The sequence below is a fragment of the Scomber japonicus genome, chromosome 12 (assembly GCF_027409825.1).
Source record: "Scomber japonicus isolate fScoJap1 chromosome 12, fScoJap1.pri, whole genome shotgun sequence".
NCBI classification, from domain to species: Eukaryota; Metazoa; Chordata; class Actinopteri; order Scombriformes; family Scombridae; genus Scomber; species Scomber japonicus.
In genome coordinates this window covers 17,868,118-17,890,202 of record NC_070589.1, presented here as the reverse complement: position 1 = coordinate 17,890,202, position 22,085 = coordinate 17,868,118, and the positions used below count along the sequence as shown (strand labels likewise).

Below are 22,085 nucleotides of genomic sequence, written 5' to 3'. Positions count from 1 at the left end.
AATTGATACATTTTTGTTCTATTAAATATCAGAAAAGCCTGAAAAATCTTGCAATTTTCTGAACCCAAGATAATGACTGTAAAAGTCTTGTTTGTTAAAATCCTTTTTTAAAATTAGTATATTCTTATTATCCTTCCATGTGTCTGTATGGGGGAGTGTGGTACAACAAAAAACATGTATGGAGTTACTCTGTAAACTCCACCACTGGGAAATGCTGCTGATGATTTTAATGCACATGAACTATAACCAGGTGAATCAGCCAATACTATATTACAAATTGCAGCTTTAAAGGAGTAGTTCAACATTTTGGCAACTCTTTTTTTCTGAGAGTGAGATGAAAGGATGTCAACTTAATGTCTGTGTGTTAAAGGAAAAATCCACCCAAATATTTTACAGGATAAACCATCCAATGAGCTTCATTACACTTCAGGCTGTCTATTTGGACATAAAGTGTTTTTTATGAAGTGATTTTACTGTGCTCAATTTCCCATTTTATCTACTTGAACTTAAGTTCAATTGCCCATAACAACACCAGAGAAAAACCTATATCTGTTCATGTAAGTAACACTGTGAGTCTTCCAGTTTATTGTCACCCTTTTTCTACTAAGGAAAGCCCTGTTCACACTTAGTATATTTATAAATGAAAGTGGCCCTGTACAACCAGTTTGATTTGTTGGTCACTTCACTGGAGCAGGTCAGGGGTGTTGGGCTAATTCAGTGGTTGTAATGAGGGAGGGGCAAGCAATGCTCTTTTTACTTTTACCACTTAGATTTTGTGTATTAAACCAGGCAGTGACCCAGCAGTCAAAATGTAACCACTGTCTGACCTTATGCTCTAGACTTGATTTTCAGGTTACGCTCAGTATCCACACTCGATTTCTGTCTCTTAGTGTGTATCTCTGGTCTTTATTCTGTCAGTGCGAAGTTGCGAGTAAAACACTCTCTCCCAAACAGAGTTGTCCTTCGAAAAGTCTTTGACGTTTCTTCGACTTTCTGCCACTCTCCAGGACACACACTCACCTCCACTCATGCGAGACCAATCCCTGGACTTTGGTCCATGCACCTACAGCAGCAGCAGCAGCAGCAGCAGCCAGTACGGAGGAAGATAGACTGCAGTGATGTGGAGGAAGGGAAACACACGTCAGCGCAGTTACACTCAAATAGTCCAGGGGTCGACTACGAGGCCAATAAACATAATCAGACTGGGGAAATGTTAATTCTGTACACCTCGGAATCAAGACTGTGTTTGCTGAAGCTCATTCAGAGCTTGTTTGATTTTGTGTGGTTTGGATAATAAGTTGGACGACTTCCAACAGGGGACAAAAAGGTAACCTCTACACCCGCACAGATGGCTCTCACGCATATTTCTGTCCTTTTTTCCCATTTACTGCTAAAGGAAGAGGCCTTTGAGGGAAGCAAGGTATGAATGCACGAGTCAGATAGTTTCTTTATTGCCAATTTCATCAACATTAATAATCTATGCTGTCCATTTCTGCGGCCAAGATAGATTGATGCCTTTCCATTTGTCTGCACTGTGTTTGATTTCTGCTCAGTGAACCGTCACAGCGAGGCATCGATCTGTGTTACCTTTCATTCTATACAAACATGTCATTCCATGATTTCAACACTCAACCCTGGTTTTTCAATTATGGTCTCTCCATATCCCACCGCCAGTTAAATGTAATCTCATTGAATGTGAAAAGATTCAGCAGCAGCTTCACAGTGAACCTTTTACATTTGTAAACAGTTGGTGAGTTGGTTTTTCATGACAAATGCATTTTTTTGTGCGTTTGTGGCTTTTGCATGTACACGGGCATCTTTTGGGATTTGAGTGTGTTTGTGTGTGTGTGTGTGTATTTGCCTGAATGCACGGCTCTCTCTTTGTGTGTGTGTGTGTGTGTGTGTGTGTGTCTGTGTGTATCTGACTTTGACAGAACGAGCTGAGGAACACAGAGATGCTGTCAGCTGCCTGTGCAGTGGGTGTGGGCTGCTGCTTCGCTGCCCCGATTGGAGGTGAGAAAATATGACTGCAGCCTCTTACTCAATAGTACCTCATTATGGTAGATAATTATGGGAGCTAATTGGATGAGCAGAATATTTACTCATGCGAGCAGTATGCCCCAAGGATGTCAGTCTTGGTCAGTATGTCTGTCTAACTCTTTGATTTCTTAACAATTATTGACCAGAATAAATATTCAAAGTGCCAAGAGAAGAATTTCTTAGTTATTAACCTTTTATTAATACCTTTAGTCTAGTGCCACATTAGGTTAAAATGTCCTCCTGTAGATAAAAAAATCACATACATTTAAAGGAAACATTGACATGAAATCTACTGAGCACATTCGTGAAGATGAAGTCCATGTTTGTTCACTCTGAGTGTTCCTCTAGCTCCCATAATGGCGTCTGACCACATTAGGGAATTAACACTTTTGACAAAAGGGTATCAAAACATCTTTCAGTCCAGTACTTTTGCATTTTTGACTGTAATTTTAACACTTTGGGATTGTCTTGTAAGTGCATATGTTTGTGCCCTGCAGGGGTGCTGTTCAGTATTGAGGTCACTTCAACGTTTTTTGCCGTGAGGAACTACTGGAGGGGCTTCTTTGCTGCCACCTTCAGTGCCTTCATATTCAGAGTGCTAGCAGTGTGGAACCAGGAAGAAGGTAAATGATGACAGGTTTTACTAGTTTTATGTCCTTTTTCCACCTTTTTCGATAGCAGTATCCTGTGTGATTTTCCAGTGCCATCATGTGTTTTTGTTGTTCCTGTTTTCTGAAATTATTTCTAACAAACACTGACCTGATACAAGTTAAGGAGTGTTATTTTAAATTTTGAGGATCAAAGGAATTACTGCTATTTCAATTGTACATTTTAATATATAAAGCCAAAGTGAAAGTGTATTTTTCTCCAGTGTGATATAGATTTCTACATTATAGTGTCCACAGACTGAGAACTATCCTCTTCTCCTCAGAGACCATCACTGCTCTCTTTAAGACCCGCTTCCGCCTGGACTTCCCATTTGACCTTCAGGAGCTACCAGCGTTCGCCATCCTCGGGTGAGTGCATTTCTCTATGATGATGTCACGTTAAACTGAGTCCTGAATTGCTCAGGAGATCTGAGCTCTCGTTCAGCTTCTCCCACCGGTCTCCTTCCACATTTACATTCCTGTTGTGAGTCTGAAGGTTTATTTGTATTCGATGAATGGGGCATGAAATTAACTTTTTACCCTGCTGATTACAAGTAGTGGCTGTAACCAGATCATCGAATATGCTTGATGCCAAAATATTTTCAAAGAGCCTCAGAAAAGTAAGTAAATTACTCAGGCACATTGAAACTGTCTGCTGTAGCTCAGAGGTTGTGTGATTCGTTTTGAAGTGTAGCTGGTTTTATGTGTCCCAGGATGCTGCTCTGTTTCACCTTCAACAGACCAAATGGGTTAAGTGCTGTCTGTTTGTAGGATTGCCTGTGGTTTTGGTGGCGCTCTCTTTGTCTACCTGAACCGGCTGATTGTAGAGTGCATGAGGAAGCAGAAGACTATTAACAAGTTCCTGCTGAGGAAGTGAGTATCTGATACTTTTACATATTTGTGCACAGACCCACTGCTCGCACCTTACATCAAGAAAAGTCACATTTTAATCTGTTCAGGTGTAAATACACTCAAGAAGGGGCGACAGTCATGCTCAGGTGCCCTTCAACTTGTGTTTAAAATTGGCTCGATGTCTTGTGTCAAAATGTTAATGGAGTATTAAGTGATTTACGTTAAGTCCCTCTAATAATTAGGTTAATTTCACACATCATAAGAGTTATTTATAGAGCTTCTATCCTCAACAACCAGAAATCAAGTATGCACACACTTGGTGACAGGCACACCCATTAATGACCCCACAGTCCATCTCTTCCTGTCAGGCGTCTAGTGTATCCGGCACTTGTCACCCTGCTGATCTCCACCCTCACGTTCCCTCCAGGCTTTGGGCAGTTCATGGCTGGACAGGTGAGAAAAGAGTTTCACACTCCTTTGACAGTATGAAAGCATGCCTCTGTTGTTGCTAAATGATTGATGAGTATTTTAGATGAAGTGAGAGTTGGTTTAAGGTTGCAGGTCATTTTCTCGTTGTGCTATTCAATAGCTGTGTGTGTGTGTGTGTGTGTGTGTGTGTGTGTGTGTGTGTGTGTGTGTGTGTGTGTGTGTGTGTGTGTGTGTGTGTGTGTGTGTGTGTGTGTGTGTGTGTGTGTGCAGGTCTGGGAGCTGCAGTTATGAAAGCAGAAATATGATGTTATATTCTATTTTGTCTTTTTCAACAGAAAATAGATGCTCGTTGTCATAATGTTAGTATCATTTTATATTTAAGGGTTTTTTTTCTACCCAGGCTTGTCAGTTGATTGGTACAGTAAGAGTTGCAAAACTGACAAATATATTATTTCAGTATCTGGGCCAAAATAAATCCAAGAAATAAGTCAGACTACGTGGATGCAGACACAATGCAGTGAAATATGGTTGCAGAGTGTTTTGTGCCAGTGCAGAATTATCCTATCCTAGTCTTATTATGAGCTTTTCAGACTATAAAAGACGAAAAACTGAAAAAAGGAGTTTTCAGGCATAGACGGTCATGAATGTTTCTAAGTAAGAAAGTTCAACTGAAATTACCTCACTATAATAGAACACTTTCTTTAAGAAATCAAGAATGTAAAATATAGTAATACCCAAAATGAGCAATTAAGACGGAGTTTCTTTGCAGTGCACATATTAGAAAAAAAGATTTAATGAGTTCCTTCACTGGGATAATCCACTTAGTATTATAAATGCTACCATTAATGGAGTCATGGGAACATCTATTAAAAAAAAACAATAAAACAATTCATCCAGTCATATCAAACACAGCATTTTTGGCGTCAGGGATTTGCAGAAACTTTCACCAAAGCCTTTTCTACTGACTTTGTGCAACAGTTAGGAGCCTGAACAGTTCTGTCCGTCTGGTATTAAGATGTAAACATGATGATAAATTTTCGTCGTGTCGACCTCTCAGCTGACTCAGCACGAGTCTCTAGTCGCCCTGTTCGACAACCGTACGTGGTGCCGTCAGGGTGTGGCAGAGGAGTTCGACTACATCAGCCACCACCATGCCTGGAAACACCCCCAGGTCAACGTCTTCATCACGCTCATCCTCTTCATCATCATGAAGGTATCCACTTTCACTCATATGTCTGGGAAATATTATGTCTGATATTTCATGACAGTTAAACACACACTTCTCATTTTATCTCTTCAGTTCTGGATGTCCGCTGTGGCCACCACTATGCCTGTTCCATGCGGGGCCTTTATGCCAGTTTTCCTTATTGGTGAATAAAATCTCCTGTTTTCTAGTCTGTTTTACTTCAATGATGAGTCTTTGAAATAATTATTTGCTGTGTCTGTGTGTGATTGACAGGTGCAGCATTTGGCAGACTGGTCGGAGAGATCATGGCATCCATGTTTCCTGATGGTATACATGCTGACGGCAGTGTGTATCCCATAGTTCCTGGTGGCTATGCTGTAGTTGGTGAGCTCTAAATCTGCTCTTTTAGAGATATATACTGAAACTTAATCCACCATTTTGTATCTAATTTGCCTTGATAACCAATTTTCAGGCCACTTTTTGCTCTTCCTCGCTTCTTGCATGATTGAAATAGCTGCCACCGCAAAGCTGGAGCCATTTCTATCACTCCGCATCAGCTTATACAATGTGACTGATGAAAATTGATTCCACTTAAGATGAACATTACATTTTGGACCAAAGTAAAATAGAAAATCATTGAGTTCAAAATTGCAATGGCCGTGACTCATTGGTTAGTACGACAGGATGCCGTTAAATGTTATGAATTAGAACGACATCCTGCAGAAGATACTGTTTGGATTTGCTGTCTTTCAGTAGACTGATTAATGACATTTAACATCACATATCGAGCTGTTTAATTTTCTTCATTTCTGTTGAAACTATGTTTGATCACGCTGTAAATCTTCCTCTGTAAACTGGAGGAATCGTTTCAGAGAGACTAGACATAAAAATGATTTTTCTTTAATTCACATCCTTCCCACGCAGGTGCTGCAGCGTTGTCTGGAGCAGTCACCCACACTGTATCCACAGCGGTCATAGTGTTTGAGCTGACTGGTCAGATCTCCCACATCCTGCCTGTGATGATCGCTGTGATCCTGGCCAACGCCGTGGCTCAGGCGCTCCAACCATCGCTGTACGACTCCATCATCCGCATCAAGAAACTTCCTTATCTGCCTGAGCTGGGCATGGGGCACCACGAGTGAGTCTGTCTGTCGGTTTTCGAATGAATGCTTAACGATAGATTTGTCCCGTGTTTTTTTTATGTTGTCTGATCCTTTTCAACTCCTTCCTCCCTCTCTTGTCTTTCATTTCCTTCTCTCGCCTCCTCATCCCTCTGTATCCTCCCTTCTCTTCACTTAACCTCCATCTCTCCCCTCCTCCCTAATCCCCTCTCTCTGGTGCTCCCCTCCTCCACGTTTCAGGAAGTATAATATCCGTGTGGAGGACATCATGGTCAGGGATGTGCGCTACATCACTCTTACCTCGTCCTATCGGAACCTGCGGGAGATGCTGCTGACTGCTCAGCTTAAGACACTGGCTCTGGTTGAATCTAGAGGTGAGTGCACGTGAAAGGACGTCAATGACAACAAGTGGTGGAGCAGTCATGTAATGTCTCGCGATTGGTGCTGGGGTCCTTTTTTAAAATACTTTAATCCTATTAATGGCTGAGTTAGGGTCCTGATACCAAAATAAATTATTAAAAAAATCAGTCTACACCAGCTTTTGGTACTTGACAGTTTTTGATTTATTTAGATTTATTATATTAATGATACTGAGGATTGATATTTTGAATTTTTTTTTTCAGGATATACGATTCAGCAGTTTCATTGTGTTGGACACAGTAGCGATTACTTCAACCTTATTTTATAGGATTGTTTAAAACCTATTATAAGTACAATGATCACTTTAAGGCTTTGTTCAGATACATTGAGCTATAACTAATGTGTGCTGTGTAATAGTCCTGTAATAAATCCTACATTCATGAAGGTTGTTTCTAATATTTTGTCCAGTCCATTTATTTATTTCAGGGATTAAATATAGAAACAGCTTGATGCTAGGATTTATTCCTTTGTGACAGCTGTTGTTTTAGATGTATAAGATGTAAACAGCTACTTTATAAACTAAGTGTATATGTACGACTGTATATACCGTCATAATCACTTCACTATATCTTAAACAGTTGCTTTATCTCTTCTTTGGTCCACTTTTACATCCGAGAGTCAGTTCTGTCTTTTATGTCATTCCCTCATTCTCTCTCTTTCTGTCTCCTCAGACTCAATGATCCTCCTTGGCTCTATAGAGCGACTGCAGCTCCAGTCTCTGCTCTCGCTTCAGCTGGGCCGCCAGCGCAGACTAGAGTACCTCCGCCAGCTGGCCCAGGACAACGGCACCCACGACCAGCTGCCAAGCCTGACCACTGACAGCACCCCCAGTTCGCCCTGCACCCACACCCACGCTCACATCAACGCCGCCACCAATACCAATGCTCGCCAAGGGGTCCGCTTCCTGGTGAGCACACAACAGGTGTGAGGCGTCCGGGGGCGCCAGGGCTGGGATGGGGTTGAAGTCTGACTTGGGTTGGGTCGTAGCAGTAGATTAAGAACAGAACAGCATGTGTGAAGCATGTAGCAGTAGGTAAAGGCACAGATGGAGTTTTTTAGACAGCTGTCGTGGTAAGTGTTTACAAACTGTTTAAATGTTTATTTCTATTTTTACATTAACACGTATCTTCTGTCTCTGTCGTCTGTGCCCTTACCTGTGCTGTCTTGTTCATTTATGTGCACGTGCTTGTATTTGTCCTTTCTGTGTTTTCTGTGGGCATGTGTGTGCATATGTGCGTGTGCGTGTCTACATGTGTGTGTGTCTGGCTGTTTTTGTTAAAACATTTTCCATGTAGATCTCCACAGAGGAGTCTTCCTCCTTCAGCCCAGTGGTTTCCAATGTACAGCTTCCTCTGAAATCTGCCTTGAAAACTGTGTCTGCCATCAGCGACACGGAGACGCCAAATAGTATGTACTTTCTAACACGTTAATTGATTGATTAATGACAACAAACTATTAAAAAAAGATCTGAATCAAATCTAAAAACTTTTTTTTCTCTTCTCTCTGAGGCTCTCAGACCATCTCCTGTGCTGACCAAGATCAGGAGCTGCTGGAGGTGAGAGCAAGAGCGAGGAAGAGAGAAGGATGTAATACATGCGTGGGTGCAAATGCACTGTATGAGTGTGACATGTATTGTATGCGAGGGTGTGTGTGCTCTCTCTGAGTCCACGCATATGCCGTCCGCCTCCTTCTCCTCCTGCTGCTGACAGGCAGGATCCACCCACAGGCAGCAGGGTTTTCCTGTGTGATCTCTTGCTGTGGTCGTAGCTTTTTGTTTTAAAACCTCTGTGAGTCATTGCCCCCTCACTACACACAACACATTCACTGCTAGTCAAACGCTTTTGAACGTCCTACATATTAGCATTTTTGGTTAAATGTCAATCAATGTTGTGGATTCAAAATATATGTTGGTGTCGTGCAGTGTGGTAGTCAAAGTTTGATCTATCTTTAACCTCAGTCCACCAGTGCCTCAGCAATGAACACTCAGTACAGACTCATACTGTGCAGCCAAACCTACATCATATGTGAGGGTGAATTATATCTTATATTGATGGAGTGATACAGACAGAAAAATCATGGCTTAAATATTTTACATTGTGTAGCTCAATAGTTCCATTTAATTACATTTTTGTAACAATATTTAGTCATTCATTTGTTCCAAAAAAAGCAAGTAAAAAAACATTTTACTATTAGATGCAACTTTGTAAAAAAGAAAGGAGTAAAGTGCCAGATACATGGATTTAAAACATTGTTGTCATATGCATTATTTCTCAGTTTAACTGAGAGATTGTATGTCATGTGAGCTAAGTATTTTTATAGATTTTTTTTCTTTGTACACTGGACTGTGTACCGTCTCTGTGAAGGCAGGAGCTGAAAGTCATGATTCAGGGGATTGCATGAATGCTACACGATTTTGTTGTTCGTTGCTGCTGTTTTGTCACAGTGATAAGATAACAAGTGTTTTTTACAGCCTGATATTTGACTATCATGACGTGTTTGGCCATTATCATCGAAGCATTTGACTGAACTAAATGCTAACTTCAGCAAACATGCTCACAATGAAAATGCTAACATGGTGATGTTCAGCAGGTACATTAAACAAAAATACTAAAATCGACGGTGTTCAAAAAGCCCTTTTTCTGGCAGTGTATCTACCATCCAATGTTGTTTTAACATTGGCTCTCTTGTGCAGCTTTTGTGCCCTCACCTCCATCTGTGGTATAGTAATTATACCCTTTCAGCAACATTGTGCTCACATCACAGAGGCTTCTCCCAGTAGAAGTCAGACTGGGATCCAATGTTGCGACACCATGTATGGTGGTAAAACTGTCCACTTTCACTGATTCTGTGTTAATTGTGCTGTGTTGATGCCTTCTCTCCCCAACTGGAAGAGCCCGGCAGGGCCGGCTCCTCCTGAAAAAAGAAAGCCCAAGCCTAAACGTGTGAGGATCTCCATGGCGGTAAGATTGTCTGCCGCCTAGAGACTGTTGCTTAGTAACCGTTGCCTTGCGACACGCACGTAGTAAGTGCTGGACCAAAATATTTGTGGTGCACCAACCAAAGCGTTAGAGTGGCTTTGCAGAGAGAGCGAGAGAAAGTGTGTGTGTGTGAGTGGGAGAGAAAGGTGGGGCATTTTTTATAAAGTGGTTAAGGTTTAATTGTCCTTTTTAAGTTCAATGCTCAATCAGTTTTCACTCTAAACACTGTTCTGTATGTGGCTCTGTGTTTTGAGTATTTGTTACATGTTTTATTTTACATGTTTTATAAGTAAAGTTAATGGTATAATTGATGTTGTCGGGGTACACTGTTTGACCCATAAACCAAACTTTTATATCAACCTTGGGAGAATTAAAGTCCCCTTCCACTCAAAAATGTGTTTTTCTTCTTGTTCCCACAGTTGAATGTTTGAGCTTCATTTTGTAGAATGATGCATGTGCAGAGTTTGACATTTGAAGGCTGTTTTCACATTTATCTGCTGAAAGTGGAACATTTCCTTGTGATAATTGAAATCCAATTATAAGGGGAAGACAATTTTGGTCCAATATTCAATTTACATAAATGTGATGTGAAAACTTGAAGCCTCCAGTTCTCAAACACTGAGATTGGACTTTTCAGGAGATATTGTGTGTCCAGCAGTTAAACTTCTGAAATTATTAACATTTGCATATTTGGAATTTTTAATGAAGGAGAATAAGTAGATGAGATAAATAATAGTATATTATTTTAAGGATATTACAATATAATTCAACTTTTTTGTGGACAAACATATTATTAACATAAATTATTATCTTAAAACATGTCTTGAGGGGATCCTTAAGATAAAAAATGACTTATTTTCCTACAGTTTTCAGATTGTACCCTCAGATTGATCACTATGTGATGTGTATGTGTTGGTACTCTGTTCACATTGTGATGTTTGGTGTATAGTATTACTTAATGTAGATAAACATTTTTGTATTTATGAGGACAATGTCTAAATGAAATTGGTATTTTCAGGACTCCACTGAAGTAGAAGACTGCATGACCCCAACGGACGTGAGACCCACACTAACAGAAAATACAAAAATACTGAGACGTTTCAGTGTCTTGTTAGCGTTCCTCTTGATTTCTAATGAGCACCGTCACACCTCTCATCCCAGATCGCAGAGTGGGAAGAGCAGCAGCTGGATGAACCGGTGGATTTCAAGAACTGCAAGATTGACCCTGCCCCCTTCCAGCTGGTGGAGCAAACATCCCTGCACAAGGTACGACATCAACAAAAAAATCCCTCAAGTCATTTTGAAATGAAAGTGACTTTCTCACCATGGTAGTTCATTTTCCTTATCACAGGATATTAATTATTTAACGTTTTTTTTAAAGTGCAGAAAATGTGCATATCTTTTGTATTTTTCCTATAACCTTTTTAAAAGGAAATTACAGTGGCATGGTACTTTGAAAATGTTCTTTCATTGTGACTTTAATTATAAAGTAACCTGAACTAGAATGACCTCTAACACAAAGAAATGTTAGTACACATCATGATGGGACTGAACAGTGCAATGACATTACATGTTATGGATACATTTTTCATTTCAACTAATGCTGATATGAGCCTGATAATGGTGCGAACAGACAGATGTTGGGTGTAGTCTATCATTGAGGACAACCAACTCAACATCTTCATTTTTTGGCTGTTTCGAGCCTAGTTTGACAATGTCTACAATGTGTTCTGTGTTGTTTGACTCATTGAAGCACAAAAGTTTTACCAAGTGTCATCACACCTGTGGGTATGATTTCACCCGCTGCACATCCTCCACTCACTCACCCTCTTTCTACAGAAAAATCTGTATTCATGCTGTAACCCATCTCTCTCTTCTCCTCCACAGACTCACACCATCTTCTCTCTGCTGGGTTTGGATCATGCCTATGTGACCAGCATGGGACGTCTGGTTGGAGTGGTCTCTCTCAAAGAGGTGCGTATTGTTAAAGCTCTCTATCATCTTTGAATTATGAGACTTAAAGGAGAATGCGTGATCAATGATGCTCCTCTTCTCTCCTTCTCTTTTACGCCGTTCTTCCTGCTGGACACTGGTCGTGTATCTCCAGCTGCGTAAGGCCATAGAGGGCTCAGTGACAGTGACTGGAGTGAAAGTGCGCCCTCCTTTGGCCAGTTTCCGTGACAGTGGGAACACGACAAGCGTATCTGAGGTGACAGAACTCCACAAACTGTGCATCCGCCACAGGGGGCTCTCATTGCCACGGGAACCCAACCCTCCTGACGTGGAGGAACAGCCAGATCTCCCATACAAAGAGATCCCTGTTAACTTCTCAGACCAAACAAATTTGCAGTTTGAAACTAGCCCCGGTGACATCACAGATCAGTCATCGGAGTTGGTGCTTCAGGAAAGCCCCTCGTTCACAGAGGACCAATCGGAATTTACTTTTGACTGCAGCCCCTCCCACACTGAGGAATCAGAGCTGGGCTGTGACTATGACCCCCCTCTACAAACCCCTGAGCCCGACGAAACAGAGCAAGAGCAGGGGAGTCCACCTCTGAACAAGGACCACTTAGAACCTGAGGGCGAGGGTAGCCCAGGCCACTCTGAGGATCAGTCAAAGTGATCAGAGGGGATCCATACTGTCGCCTCATGAATGTTGACGTTTCTTACATTTGTAGAGGTCACTTTCATCTCCCAGGTCCAGCCTAGATACTTGTATTTATATAATGTTGCTCTGGTGTGAGTGAGTGAGAGTGAGCATGAGTAGATGTGACAACTTAGTATTGTGTTTCAAACTGTTTTAAATGCTTATTTAAAAGATGGGGCTGGTGTTATTCTTTATTTTTATTGCTGTCAACAAATCCCACGAGAATACCAAAATCAAGAATGGGTTAAAGGTCCCATACCGTCTTTTTTTGATTATAGAGTAGGTGCTATTTAAATACTGTCAAAATGCTCAGTCCACAGAGAAATGTACATAGCCTGTATTCAGAAACTCTGCCTTTAATCAAGCCGTTTGGACTTCCATAAGGTTGTGACGTTGCAACTATATGCTAGGGCTGTCACTTTTTATTCGATATTTGAAACATTCGTTTGAACATGACGTGAAAAAATCATATTTAAAATATAATGAACCCATTCAGATTTTAAAATGTCACCTGTAGTTCATTAGGCCATTTGTTTGTATTTTGTTGTTTACCATTTCAGCCAGCAGTGGTTTGTAGTCTATAATATGCACCCTCTTGATCCATCTGTAAATTAAACCAATGATATGTTTTGTTTGGAGAATGGAAGACATGAAGAGCAGTCACAGAATGGATGACTATGACCCCAAATCATCTGAAAAGCAGTGTCTGTACTGTGTGTGTAAAATAATGTTAATTCGTCTAAGGCACTAATTTAGCGGTTTCTGGATCTGGGCAGTAGGTTTACTTCATCAATTTGATAAGCTATTATTTACCTAATTTATATTATTTACCTAATTTATGTGCACTCATTAGATTCAGCTCAATTTGTGAGTCTACTATGTTTTGCTGTCATTTAAGGTTGTACTCGTTTCTCTCCTCTCCTCTGATGTGTGTCACTGAAGGCGGGACTTAACCCTTAAGTAGACAGAGCGGTCAGAGCTGCTGAAGCTTGGACTTTTAACTTTCAGGGAGTAATTTTAGATGCGTTCACCTCAAGTTTGACCAAGTTTCACATAGATATCAGACATCATAACAGTGTAAAAATGACAGAAAATCACAAAAAGCATGTTATGTCCCCTTTACAACACTGGGCAATGTAGTTTGTAGAGAACGTTACTCAAATAGGAGCAAGTACTACTTAGTTGGGGACTATTTTTATCTGCGGATTAATACACATTTGGTGCTCCATGGAGTATTTAGAGCAGGACGCACTCATCCAGGACTGTGTGTGTTTGGTATATTGTCCATATATATGATACTCATATTAATTATAGTGTCGCACAGTGCAACAGTATGGCTCATTTTTTTATTTTAATGGAGGTTTATGGAACAGAGGAATAAAAGATATTAGACAATATTTGTTAGAGGAACTGATTCATCTTTGGTTTTCAGCTTTTCACAGGATTCATTGATAATTAAAATATGGAGTATCACCAGCCCTATTCTTTAAATGTGTGTGTACGTGTGTGTGCGTGTGTGCGCGTGTGTGGGAGAGACTTTTTGACACTTTCCCTTCTCATGCCAAACTAAGATCCAGTAAACATAAATCCAGGCATTACAAAGAGAGAAATCCAAGTCACATGCAAATAAGGAGAGGGTAAAAATAAAAGGAGCGAATGAGGGCAAAGAAAAGCACAGAAGAACAAAGACATGGGAAATTATTCTAATGAGCACATAACGATATGAATTTAAACAACTACCTATTCACAAGCACTGGACTAATATATCAGAGGGTTGGACATAATGGTCTTTATAATTAAAGATATAGCTGTGTTGGTTTATATGTCGGCTGATATGCAATAAATTTACAGTAATAATGCAGTAAGGTTATTTAATAACAACAAACTCATCATTAGTTTGTCCAGACTTCGTTGTTTACAACACTCTGCAGGCTGAACAGAGTTTTTTTTTTTTTTTTTTTTTCTTTTACTACCAAATATCAGTGTCTATATCAGCCCCAAAACTCCACTATCAGCTGGGATCTACTATTATCACTTGTGACAAAGGCAGCTTCCAAAGGTCCCCAAAGCTTATTAGTACTACAGGGCTCCAAATAACAGTGAAGCACATTGTAATTATTAGCATGAATATAATTTACTGCACATGTAGCCTTGTTTGGCTTTATTATGGGCTGATTCAATAAGGGCAACATAGACTCTTCAGTCTCCTTGTGTTTGAGTGAATATTTCATCATTTTTGAACTGCCTCAACCTCATCTGCTATGTGAATTTACTGTGTTTTAATGTGTTTTCTAGCATGATAAAGGAACAACACTTGAGCTCAGAGAGGAGGAAGATACCGGCTGTTGTACAGAGCACACAGACACACACTTAATACGCACACATGTATGCGGCCTGTAGATATTTACACCGTGATGTTACACGTTTCTTTAATCCAGCCTGGTCTCTGATGCAGTATTGAGAAATGTAACTACTGTATGAAGCACAGCGATACCCCACGAGTCCAAAAACTGTTGTAGAGCAAAGTGTGTGTGAGTCCTTGTTACGACCCGAGTCAAATATCAAATGGATGTAAGTATTTTAAGCTTCATGCAAAGTTTTTGAGCCATATTTCAATCTTATGTGATATCACGCAACACACCAAACTGGGCTCATTTTTGTTTGTGTAAACATTTGTGCAACAATTTATTAATGTCTTAACTTTTGTTTGCATATAGAATGTGAAGTAGTGCTCGCCATATAAGATAACGTATAAGGAGTTAAATGTAGAGAGTGTATAAGCCAATTGGCAGCGTATCTAGTTAAGCAATAAGTCTGTAGTATCTCCCTTTATATGGCAATGGCCTGTATATGCTTTGTACATATGATAATACACGGATGAAATGTACGTACATGCGATGTACATAGGAGAATTATGCATTTGAAATCAACAGCCATCGTTATTTTTCAGAGGACATGAACATGTTTTTGTACATGAGTGAATGATTAAATTTAAAGAAAAAAGCCATGAAAAGATACGCCAATAGGTTGTGTTTCTTCCTGATGTGTTGGCATATAAAAGACAGAGTCGTTTGTCCAAAATAATCATATTTATACATATATATTTATATATATGCAGGACATTCAGACATTCAGTATCAAACATCGCCCAACCCACATGACATGGCATGACCCAGGATTGAACAACACTACAAAATATCCATAGAAAACCAATCCAATAGTGACACATGACTCTTCACAGAAATGTACAAAACTCAGTTTGAACAACAGCTTTACATTCTGGCTGAACTCTCCCAAGATATATATATATATACACACATGTGTATATATATATAAATATATATATTGTTTACAGCAGCGATAAACGGTGGAGCAAGACCAGTACATGAAAAGCCTGGATGAGGATGAGAGACAGAAGGCAGCAGGTGGAGGTGAGATGATCAGAGGAGAGAAAAGAGAGGAGGAGTAGGAGAGAAGGTTTACAGTAAAAGCATAATAGATTATGTCATATCCAGAATCAACACGGACTCAAAGAGACATAAAGATGGACAACACATCACATCAAATACTCTTTATCCTCTTTCTTCTCTTCTATTCCATCCCTTTCCTCCTCCTCCTCATCGAATGACGCCACGCCAGAGGAAGCCCGATCAGAGAAGAAGGTTCCCGGGCTGCAGTGCCACACAGGAACCTCATGAAACACGCTGCCTTCCTCCTCCTCATCCTCATCATCCTCCTCTCCGGGAGATTCAGAGTGAGAGGTGGAGTAGCAGGAGTCGAACCTGCTGCTTCTCGCTCGAGGCCTCCACTCTGGTTTCTGGTGGATGCAAACCTCACTGTGTTGCTCCTGCAAAGGAGCCGGCTGCGCCTTGTGACCACCAGGCCTCTCCTCCTCCTCCTCCTCCTCTTCCTCCTCCAGGAACGGACTCATGCAGTCGCTGGGTAAAGTAGGTGAATTGGTCTGGGATGAATGTGGGTCATTGTGAGAAGCGGGTTGACCACAGAGCAGGCTGCCGCCGCTGCCGCTGGAGCTCAGGGGACAGCTGGAGGATGGAGACTCACTGCTGTCTACTTCAGGCTGGCTTGGCGTTCCGGAAACGGACGTGGTGATGTCTGAGGGAGGAGGAAAGAGTCAGAACACCTGGGGATGGATGAATGGATTATTGGGGGACAGAGGGGAAGATGAGGCGTTTTGTCAGTGATGGCACAGAGCTGAAAACAATGAGTGGAATGAGATGAAATGAACATCTGGATGTTGGTACCTGAGCTCTGGCTGGAGGTGTGAATCCGTCCGTTGGTGTGACAGTCTTCATCGTTGGAGTCTTCCTCGTCGTCATCATCCATCGATGCCCAGGCACGCAGCTTGGCCTCAGCGATGGCAAACTGCTCAGCCACTCCTGACAGGGACACATCCAATTAATTAAATCTGTGGTTCACAAGCTTTTTGGCTGGTGATCCCTTTAGACGAAGGAGCGGCTTCGTCTCTGGCCGTGTTGGTCGACCAGCTGTGAACAGATCAACTGAAGAGTGATTTGTTGTCTTTTTGTGTGGATTACTTTCAGGATTAGCAAAAACATTTCGAAAAAGATCATCCTAATCTGATGTGACAGAAAGGTGTTTGCTTTATTATCCTATTAATCATCTCCTGACCCCTCAGAGTTGTCATGTGACCTCTTGTGGGGGTTCTGACCCCTATGTTGGGAACCACTGAATTAACAAGACCAGGAGTATATGACTTTTCCAATGACTTGCATTAAATATGGTTGGTGTAATACTACACCCTTGTTTTACACCTAATTTTGATACATCTTCAGATCATTTTCTCAATTTCAGGATAGTTTTGTCTATAAAATATCAGAAAATTGTGAAAAAATACCTCAATAAATTTAAGAAGGGGGTAGCAGCAAATATGTGCTATCTCTGTTTGAAAAATGGCTCAAATGATTAATCAATTATCCAACTAGTTGCCAATTAATTTTCTGTGAATAAACAAAAGGATGGTTCAACTAATTATCAAGTGTTTAAAAAGCAGGAAGAAAACTTGTTATTGGTGGATGTTATTGATCAGGCTGTAAAAGGTGAAGCTGTAGCCTTTAATTATTAGATTATGTACTCTCTGTGTACCCTTCGTCCCTCCTCCTCCTCCTCCTCCTCCACCTCCACTCTCTCTCTCTCTGTATTCTCTCTGTTGATCAAACCACGCCGATGTCACTGGTGCCAGAGAGGATGAGTCACAGTAAAAACAACAGGAGCTGTTGTATCGTTGGTGGGCAGTGAAGTGTTTTGGGAGAGTGTCTAATAGGCCACCATCTGCTGCCAAGACAAGCCATCACCCGAGAGATGGGACGAGATGGGCGGAGCGGACCAATGACATACAGGAGTTTCAGGGGATTAGGTGCATGACAGAAGGTGGGAGACAGCCTGAAGATGATGCTGGAGCTAAACCAAGCTAAGTAAGACGACGCACATGACGACGCAAACACACAAGTGACACACAGACTCCAGGTAGTTATGCTAGACTTGAATCCTGCAGCTTAAACGGAGCATTAAACTGTGAAAACCTGCACGTGGAAGGTGATGGTATTAATGTAAGTAATGAATACCTGCAGCGAACCGAGCCTCCTTCTCTCCTTCAGTCAGATGGCAGTAGGAGCTGAAGTGGGAGTGGGCAGCCGGTGGAGTGTCCGCAGGTTTGGGCCAACCTTTCCATTCTATAAGGTGGGCAACACGGCCCTGAGCCAGCGAGGTGGGCTTCGTCACATGGTCCCTCACTGCCTGAGAGATACCTGGGCAAAGAGAGGTGGACGTCAGAGTCTGAAGTAGTAATTCAAGACATTTAATCACATCATTAAAAGCTAAATGAACAAAAAACTGAGAAAGAGATCATTACCATTAAAAGAGGATCTGGCAAGCGCTGCAAACTCCTGGATGCCGACAGTTTTTCTTGAGTCTGCTGGAGATTTTCCTGACTTCGGAATCATTTCAGTTCCCTCAAACTTCACCTGCAGAAAAGAAAATATTTTAGTTGTTTGTATGAAAACAGCAAATCAGCTCTGTTTTCTCTGCGTGTGTATGTGTGTTGTTAAACTTTTTCAGTATTCCCAAAAGTGTCCAATATTTGTGAAAAACCTTCTAATAGCATCTAAATGAAAAGCTCAAGTTCAAATACACACCACAGGACAAACACACTGCTGTAAGCTCTCTGTTTAAATAAAAGATTTATCCCGAATGTAGATCTACACTGTTTAAAAATCCATCCTACCTCTTCATCTTTCTGGCTCTCCCGTCTTTCTCTACTCCTGGATCTCAGCTTCATCGTTGACATGCAGAGATGTTGCCACAGCGCAGCAAAACAACACAACTAGAAGTCGCAGCTTGGGTCTCACTGGTTTAAATCACCGGGCAGACGAGTCAACAGCCATGCCCTAAATTTACTGCACAGATGCTAAAGCCACGGTAAGCCGGTGAAACCGGTTAGAATGGTTGGGGTCGAGGGCAGCGGTGACGGTCTCCATGCGGCTAAGCAAACATATGGCGCGTGAGCAGCTCTGGTAAGCAGCTCCAGCCACCACAAAGCTTTTGATCCCTATTAAAAGTGATAGCACTACTAACTAATTCGACATCCAAAACAAATACACATGTGGCTACGTGCTGTAGATGTGGAGGGTCAGTGGAATCTGTGCCAGCAACACATAGCAGATATTTCATGTTTCATATTTTTAAGAAAGGAAGGAAGGAAGGCAGGCAGAAAGCACACTGCCTGAATAAAATTCTGAGCAGGTGCATGACTTGACAGATATCCTTAAGAAGATTGGCTCCCAAAGCAGCTAAGAGAGAGGAGACTCATGCTGATGATAAAGTCAAAATTGACAGTAAATGTGTGTCAGAGGCAGGCAGGCAGGTGAGAGACTCTGGGAGGAGGTGATATGAAGGTGCAAACAGCTCCCACAGCTCGGTAGACACTCCTCAGAAGGAAAGCTGCAGCAACAAAACATACCTGTGAGCTCTGCGGACGTCAGTCATGCTCAACACTGATAAACACAGCACATATTCAGCATGTGGCGCTCTGCACGGTGCCCTCCTGACACCTAGACACCCATGTGTCAGCACCACAGGCATAAATCATGTAGACTAAATAAGAAACTGTTCAAAATGTGTCTTATATTAAATTGCATGCTAGTTAATAGCATGTGTCCACCACATACACACTGCAGGCCAATGTGTCTCAACCTTTATGGTTTGTGTGTCCTAAAAATGAAGTAGTATCCCTCCCCTACATGTTTTATGTCTTTCTGTTATGCCAAAGAGTAGTTTGTCTCTTTTGGATTATTTTGGCGACTAGACAAGGTTAAACTATCCCTTATTTCACAAGAAACAGGCAGAACTTTTAGTAATTAAAAAATAAGAATATGAATTAATATAGAAAGTTTTTTCTTCTCTTCTATCTAATCTCACCACCATTGATCTCAGACTGGAAACCAGAGTACAGTATGTAGGTCACATCCCTGTCATTTGGTTTAAATGTCTGATTGCTTTTCATCCTTTGATGACATGAGTGTTTTAGTGCTGAAACAACTAGTTAATCAACCAATGAATTCATTAAGCACGCAATAATAGAAAAAAAAACATTTATCAAGCAAAAATGACAAACATTTACTGGTTCCAGCTTCTCAAATGGAGGATTTCATGTTGTTCAGTGTTTTGTATCTTTGTAAAGTTAACATTTTGGAGCAATTTGCAGATGTCACCTTGAGCTCAGGGACATTTGTGACCTTTTTAGACTAATTAATAAAAACTGAAGCCCCATAGTCTGTTTGACATGATTATGTTCCCCTTGATATTTTCTTTTTCCCTCGTCATTGCACATCTGTGACCTATCTGGAGTGGTTATTTGTGAGATGTTGCTTTTAAAAAATAACTCACATTTCAGTGTGCTGATTAGCAGTCCTTATTTATACAGGACCTGCAACTGCATTTATAAATGTGATGAAGTTGCTTTAAGTCATTTTCCTTCAGCTGTTCAGATTATTTCGTACCCTCCCTGTAGACTGGGGTGCGCCTTAAGTCTAACAGGAGTAATGCCTCATATAACATACCATGGGGCACTGATGAGACTTATAGGACCAACAAGTGGGATGGAGGTTAAGTCAGTGTTTGGCTGTTGTGCAGACCTGCATCTCTGAGTCTGAGTGGAGGTAGCTGCAGTGCTGATGAGTTGTTTTTTTTTCTCTGGAAATGGTGCATTCAAGCAACAGAAGCGACACGCTGACGATTGAATAACACATCACCCCGCCATTGATGGGTGCAGGCCTGTAGCTTTGCAATTATTGGAGGGGTAACGCACGAGAGGCGCGGATGCAGCACGCAGCGTGTCTCCTGGCAACCTCTGAAGTCTCCACCTGCATACCAATATCTCCATACCTGCATCGGATAAACACCGCGCCCCCGTTGCCCTTTATATGCATCTTTACGGCTCTAACGAAGCTTGTTTGGCTCTAATTATTCCCCTCACAGCGACACTCCGGTACCTACCTGGAAGTCGGGCCGCGGCGGCTCATGATGTTAATGCGCTTTATTGTCTCCAATCCGATCAACAGATGATACAGCGCGGTTCGTCCTCCTGCTGCGGGTCTCTCAGTGCAGCTTTAAAGCCAAGCAGTCGCCAGCAGCATCTTTCCAAACTCCAGCATTAGGTCTCCAGCACAGGCGTACCATTTGTTGCTCTGTATATGGGTTACATAGGCTGTCCAAATGTCTCCCGATGGCAAGCGTCATCAACGCAAGGCGGTGTCACATCCCATCTCCTCCTCCTCCTCCTCTTCCTCCTCCTCCTCCCTGCGCAGCCAAGATCAAGATACAGTAACAGCTTCAGTCTTGGAAAGCACTGCAGCTGGTTTCATTATCTTTTATTTTAAGGCCACTCATTCACAGCGCTGTGTGAACACATGAAGGGTAGTTCAGGGTGGACATTACTGCAGGCTGATATCAAGAAACCCCCAAAAATGATGTGGTGAGGGGAAAAAGAAAAGTGCTATTTTTGACCTGATTTGTTGAGTCCTGCATTCAATAGGACAGGTTTTTGTGATATTAAAAATATACAATCCCATATCCACTGTGTGTGTGTGTTGCAAAGTTTTTGGAATAAGTACCACAAAAACAAAATGGTGCCTTTGACCTAAAATTGAGGCCCTGAATGTGTCACGGTTTAAGACTTTTTACTTCATTTGATATTTTGTTTACATGCATTTGGGTTTAATAAACTAATCACAGAGAAAAACTGAGGACCAGATTGTATTCCAGTATATGAAGACTAACTGAATTTGAGTCCTTGAAGAAATTAATTAATTAATATAATAATCAATCAAAAGAAAATGACCCAAAACTGATCAATGCTATTTGACTTTTTATAGCACACAACTAAACTTAAATTTAAATCAATAGTCAAAATAATCTTTGGCAAAACAATGTCACCACAAAGTCCACTGCATAATTATTCAGGAGTTTTTGATCAAATCCCAGTGGGTTTTTCTCCCCCTTAGTATTTGAAGGACTTTCAAGGACAAAGAAATCAACTTAATCTCCTGAGAAGCATCGTATGAACTGGATCAAGAGCTCCAGAACAACAGCGGCCCTTGTGATGAGATTGTGTACCATGCAGCTGCTGTTTCCCAGCTCAAAAACTAAACTTTCAGTTTCACATTAAAGTTGCAGCTTTTAGAAAATGTGATGTTCCTGCTGTGTGTGTGCAGTCTGCTGTGAGCACTT

General features: G+C 41.3%; 2 protein-coding genes across 3 annotated transcripts in view; one reads left to right on the top strand and one right to left on the bottom strand.

Moving 5' to 3' along the window:
* clcn2a (chloride channel, voltage-sensitive 2a) overlaps window positions 1-13,222 on the top strand; it is a 37,668-nt gene extending 24,446 nt beyond the window's left edge. Inside the window, exons 7-25 of one of the 2 annotated variants that reach the window (XM_053329365.1) lie at window positions 1,397-1,420; window positions 1,935-2,013; window positions 2,538-2,663; window positions 2,972-3,056; window positions 3,459-3,560; window positions 3,908-3,992; window positions 5,026-5,181; window positions 5,269-5,338; window positions 5,428-5,538; window positions 6,079-6,292; window positions 6,516-6,649; window positions 7,367-7,602; window positions 7,991-8,102; window positions 8,204-8,250; window positions 9,587-9,655; window positions 10,692-10,730; window positions 10,835-10,939; window positions 11,561-11,647; window positions 11,781-13,222. In XM_053329365.1, coding sequence (XP_053185340.1) covers window positions 1,397-1,420; window positions 1,935-2,013; window positions 2,538-2,663; window positions 2,972-3,056; window positions 3,459-3,560; window positions 3,908-3,992; window positions 5,026-5,181; window positions 5,269-5,338; window positions 5,428-5,538; window positions 6,079-6,292; window positions 6,516-6,649; window positions 7,367-7,602; window positions 7,991-8,102; window positions 8,204-8,250; window positions 9,587-9,655; window positions 10,692-10,730; window positions 10,835-10,939; window positions 11,561-11,647; window positions 11,781-12,296 — 2,397 coding nt within the window. In that variant the 3' untranslated portion in view covers window positions 12,297-13,222. Of the gene's footprint in view, window positions 1-1,396; window positions 1,421-1,932; window positions 2,014-2,537; window positions 2,664-2,971; window positions 3,057-3,458; window positions 3,561-3,907; window positions 3,993-5,025; window positions 5,182-5,268; window positions 5,339-5,427; window positions 5,539-6,078; window positions 6,293-6,515; window positions 6,650-7,366; window positions 7,618-7,990; window positions 8,103-8,203; window positions 8,251-9,586; window positions 9,656-10,691; window positions 10,731-10,834; window positions 10,940-11,560; window positions 11,648-11,780 lie in introns of those variants that run through there. The other variant, XM_053329364.1, reaches the window with a different exon arrangement.
* Window positions 13,223-15,876: 2,654 nt separating this feature from the next.
* Window positions 15,877-18,645, bottom strand: fam131aa (family with sequence similarity 131 member Aa). Its single transcript, XM_053330233.1, has 5 exons — window positions 18,583-18,645; window positions 18,211-18,322; window positions 17,924-18,106; window positions 16,583-16,717; window positions 15,877-16,433 (listed from the first exon to the last, which is right to left on the bottom strand). Exons 1-5 carry the CDS (start codon window positions 18,643-18,645, stop codon window positions 15,877-15,879), a joined length of 1,050 nt encoding a protein of 349 aa, XP_053186208.1.
* Between the last annotated feature and the right edge of the window lie 3,440 nt (window positions 18,646-22,085).

What these genes read in the sequence shown, in the direction of transcription:
- fam131aa (XM_053330233.1), bottom strand. Translation starts at nt 18,645, where the DNA reads ATGTCAACGATGAAGCTGAGATCCAGGAGTAGAGAAAGACGGGAGAGC. An exon ending in AGAGCCAGAAAGATGAAGAG is followed by an intron (nt 18,323 to 18,582) that starts GTAGGATGGATT and finishes TCTTTTCTGCAG; the next exon opens with GTGAAGTTTGAGGGAACTGA. An exon ending in GGAGGCTCGGTTCGCTGCAG is followed by an intron (nt 16,718 to 17,923) that starts GTATTCATTACT and finishes TGTCCCTGTCAG; the next exon opens with GAGTGGCTGAGCAGTTTGCC.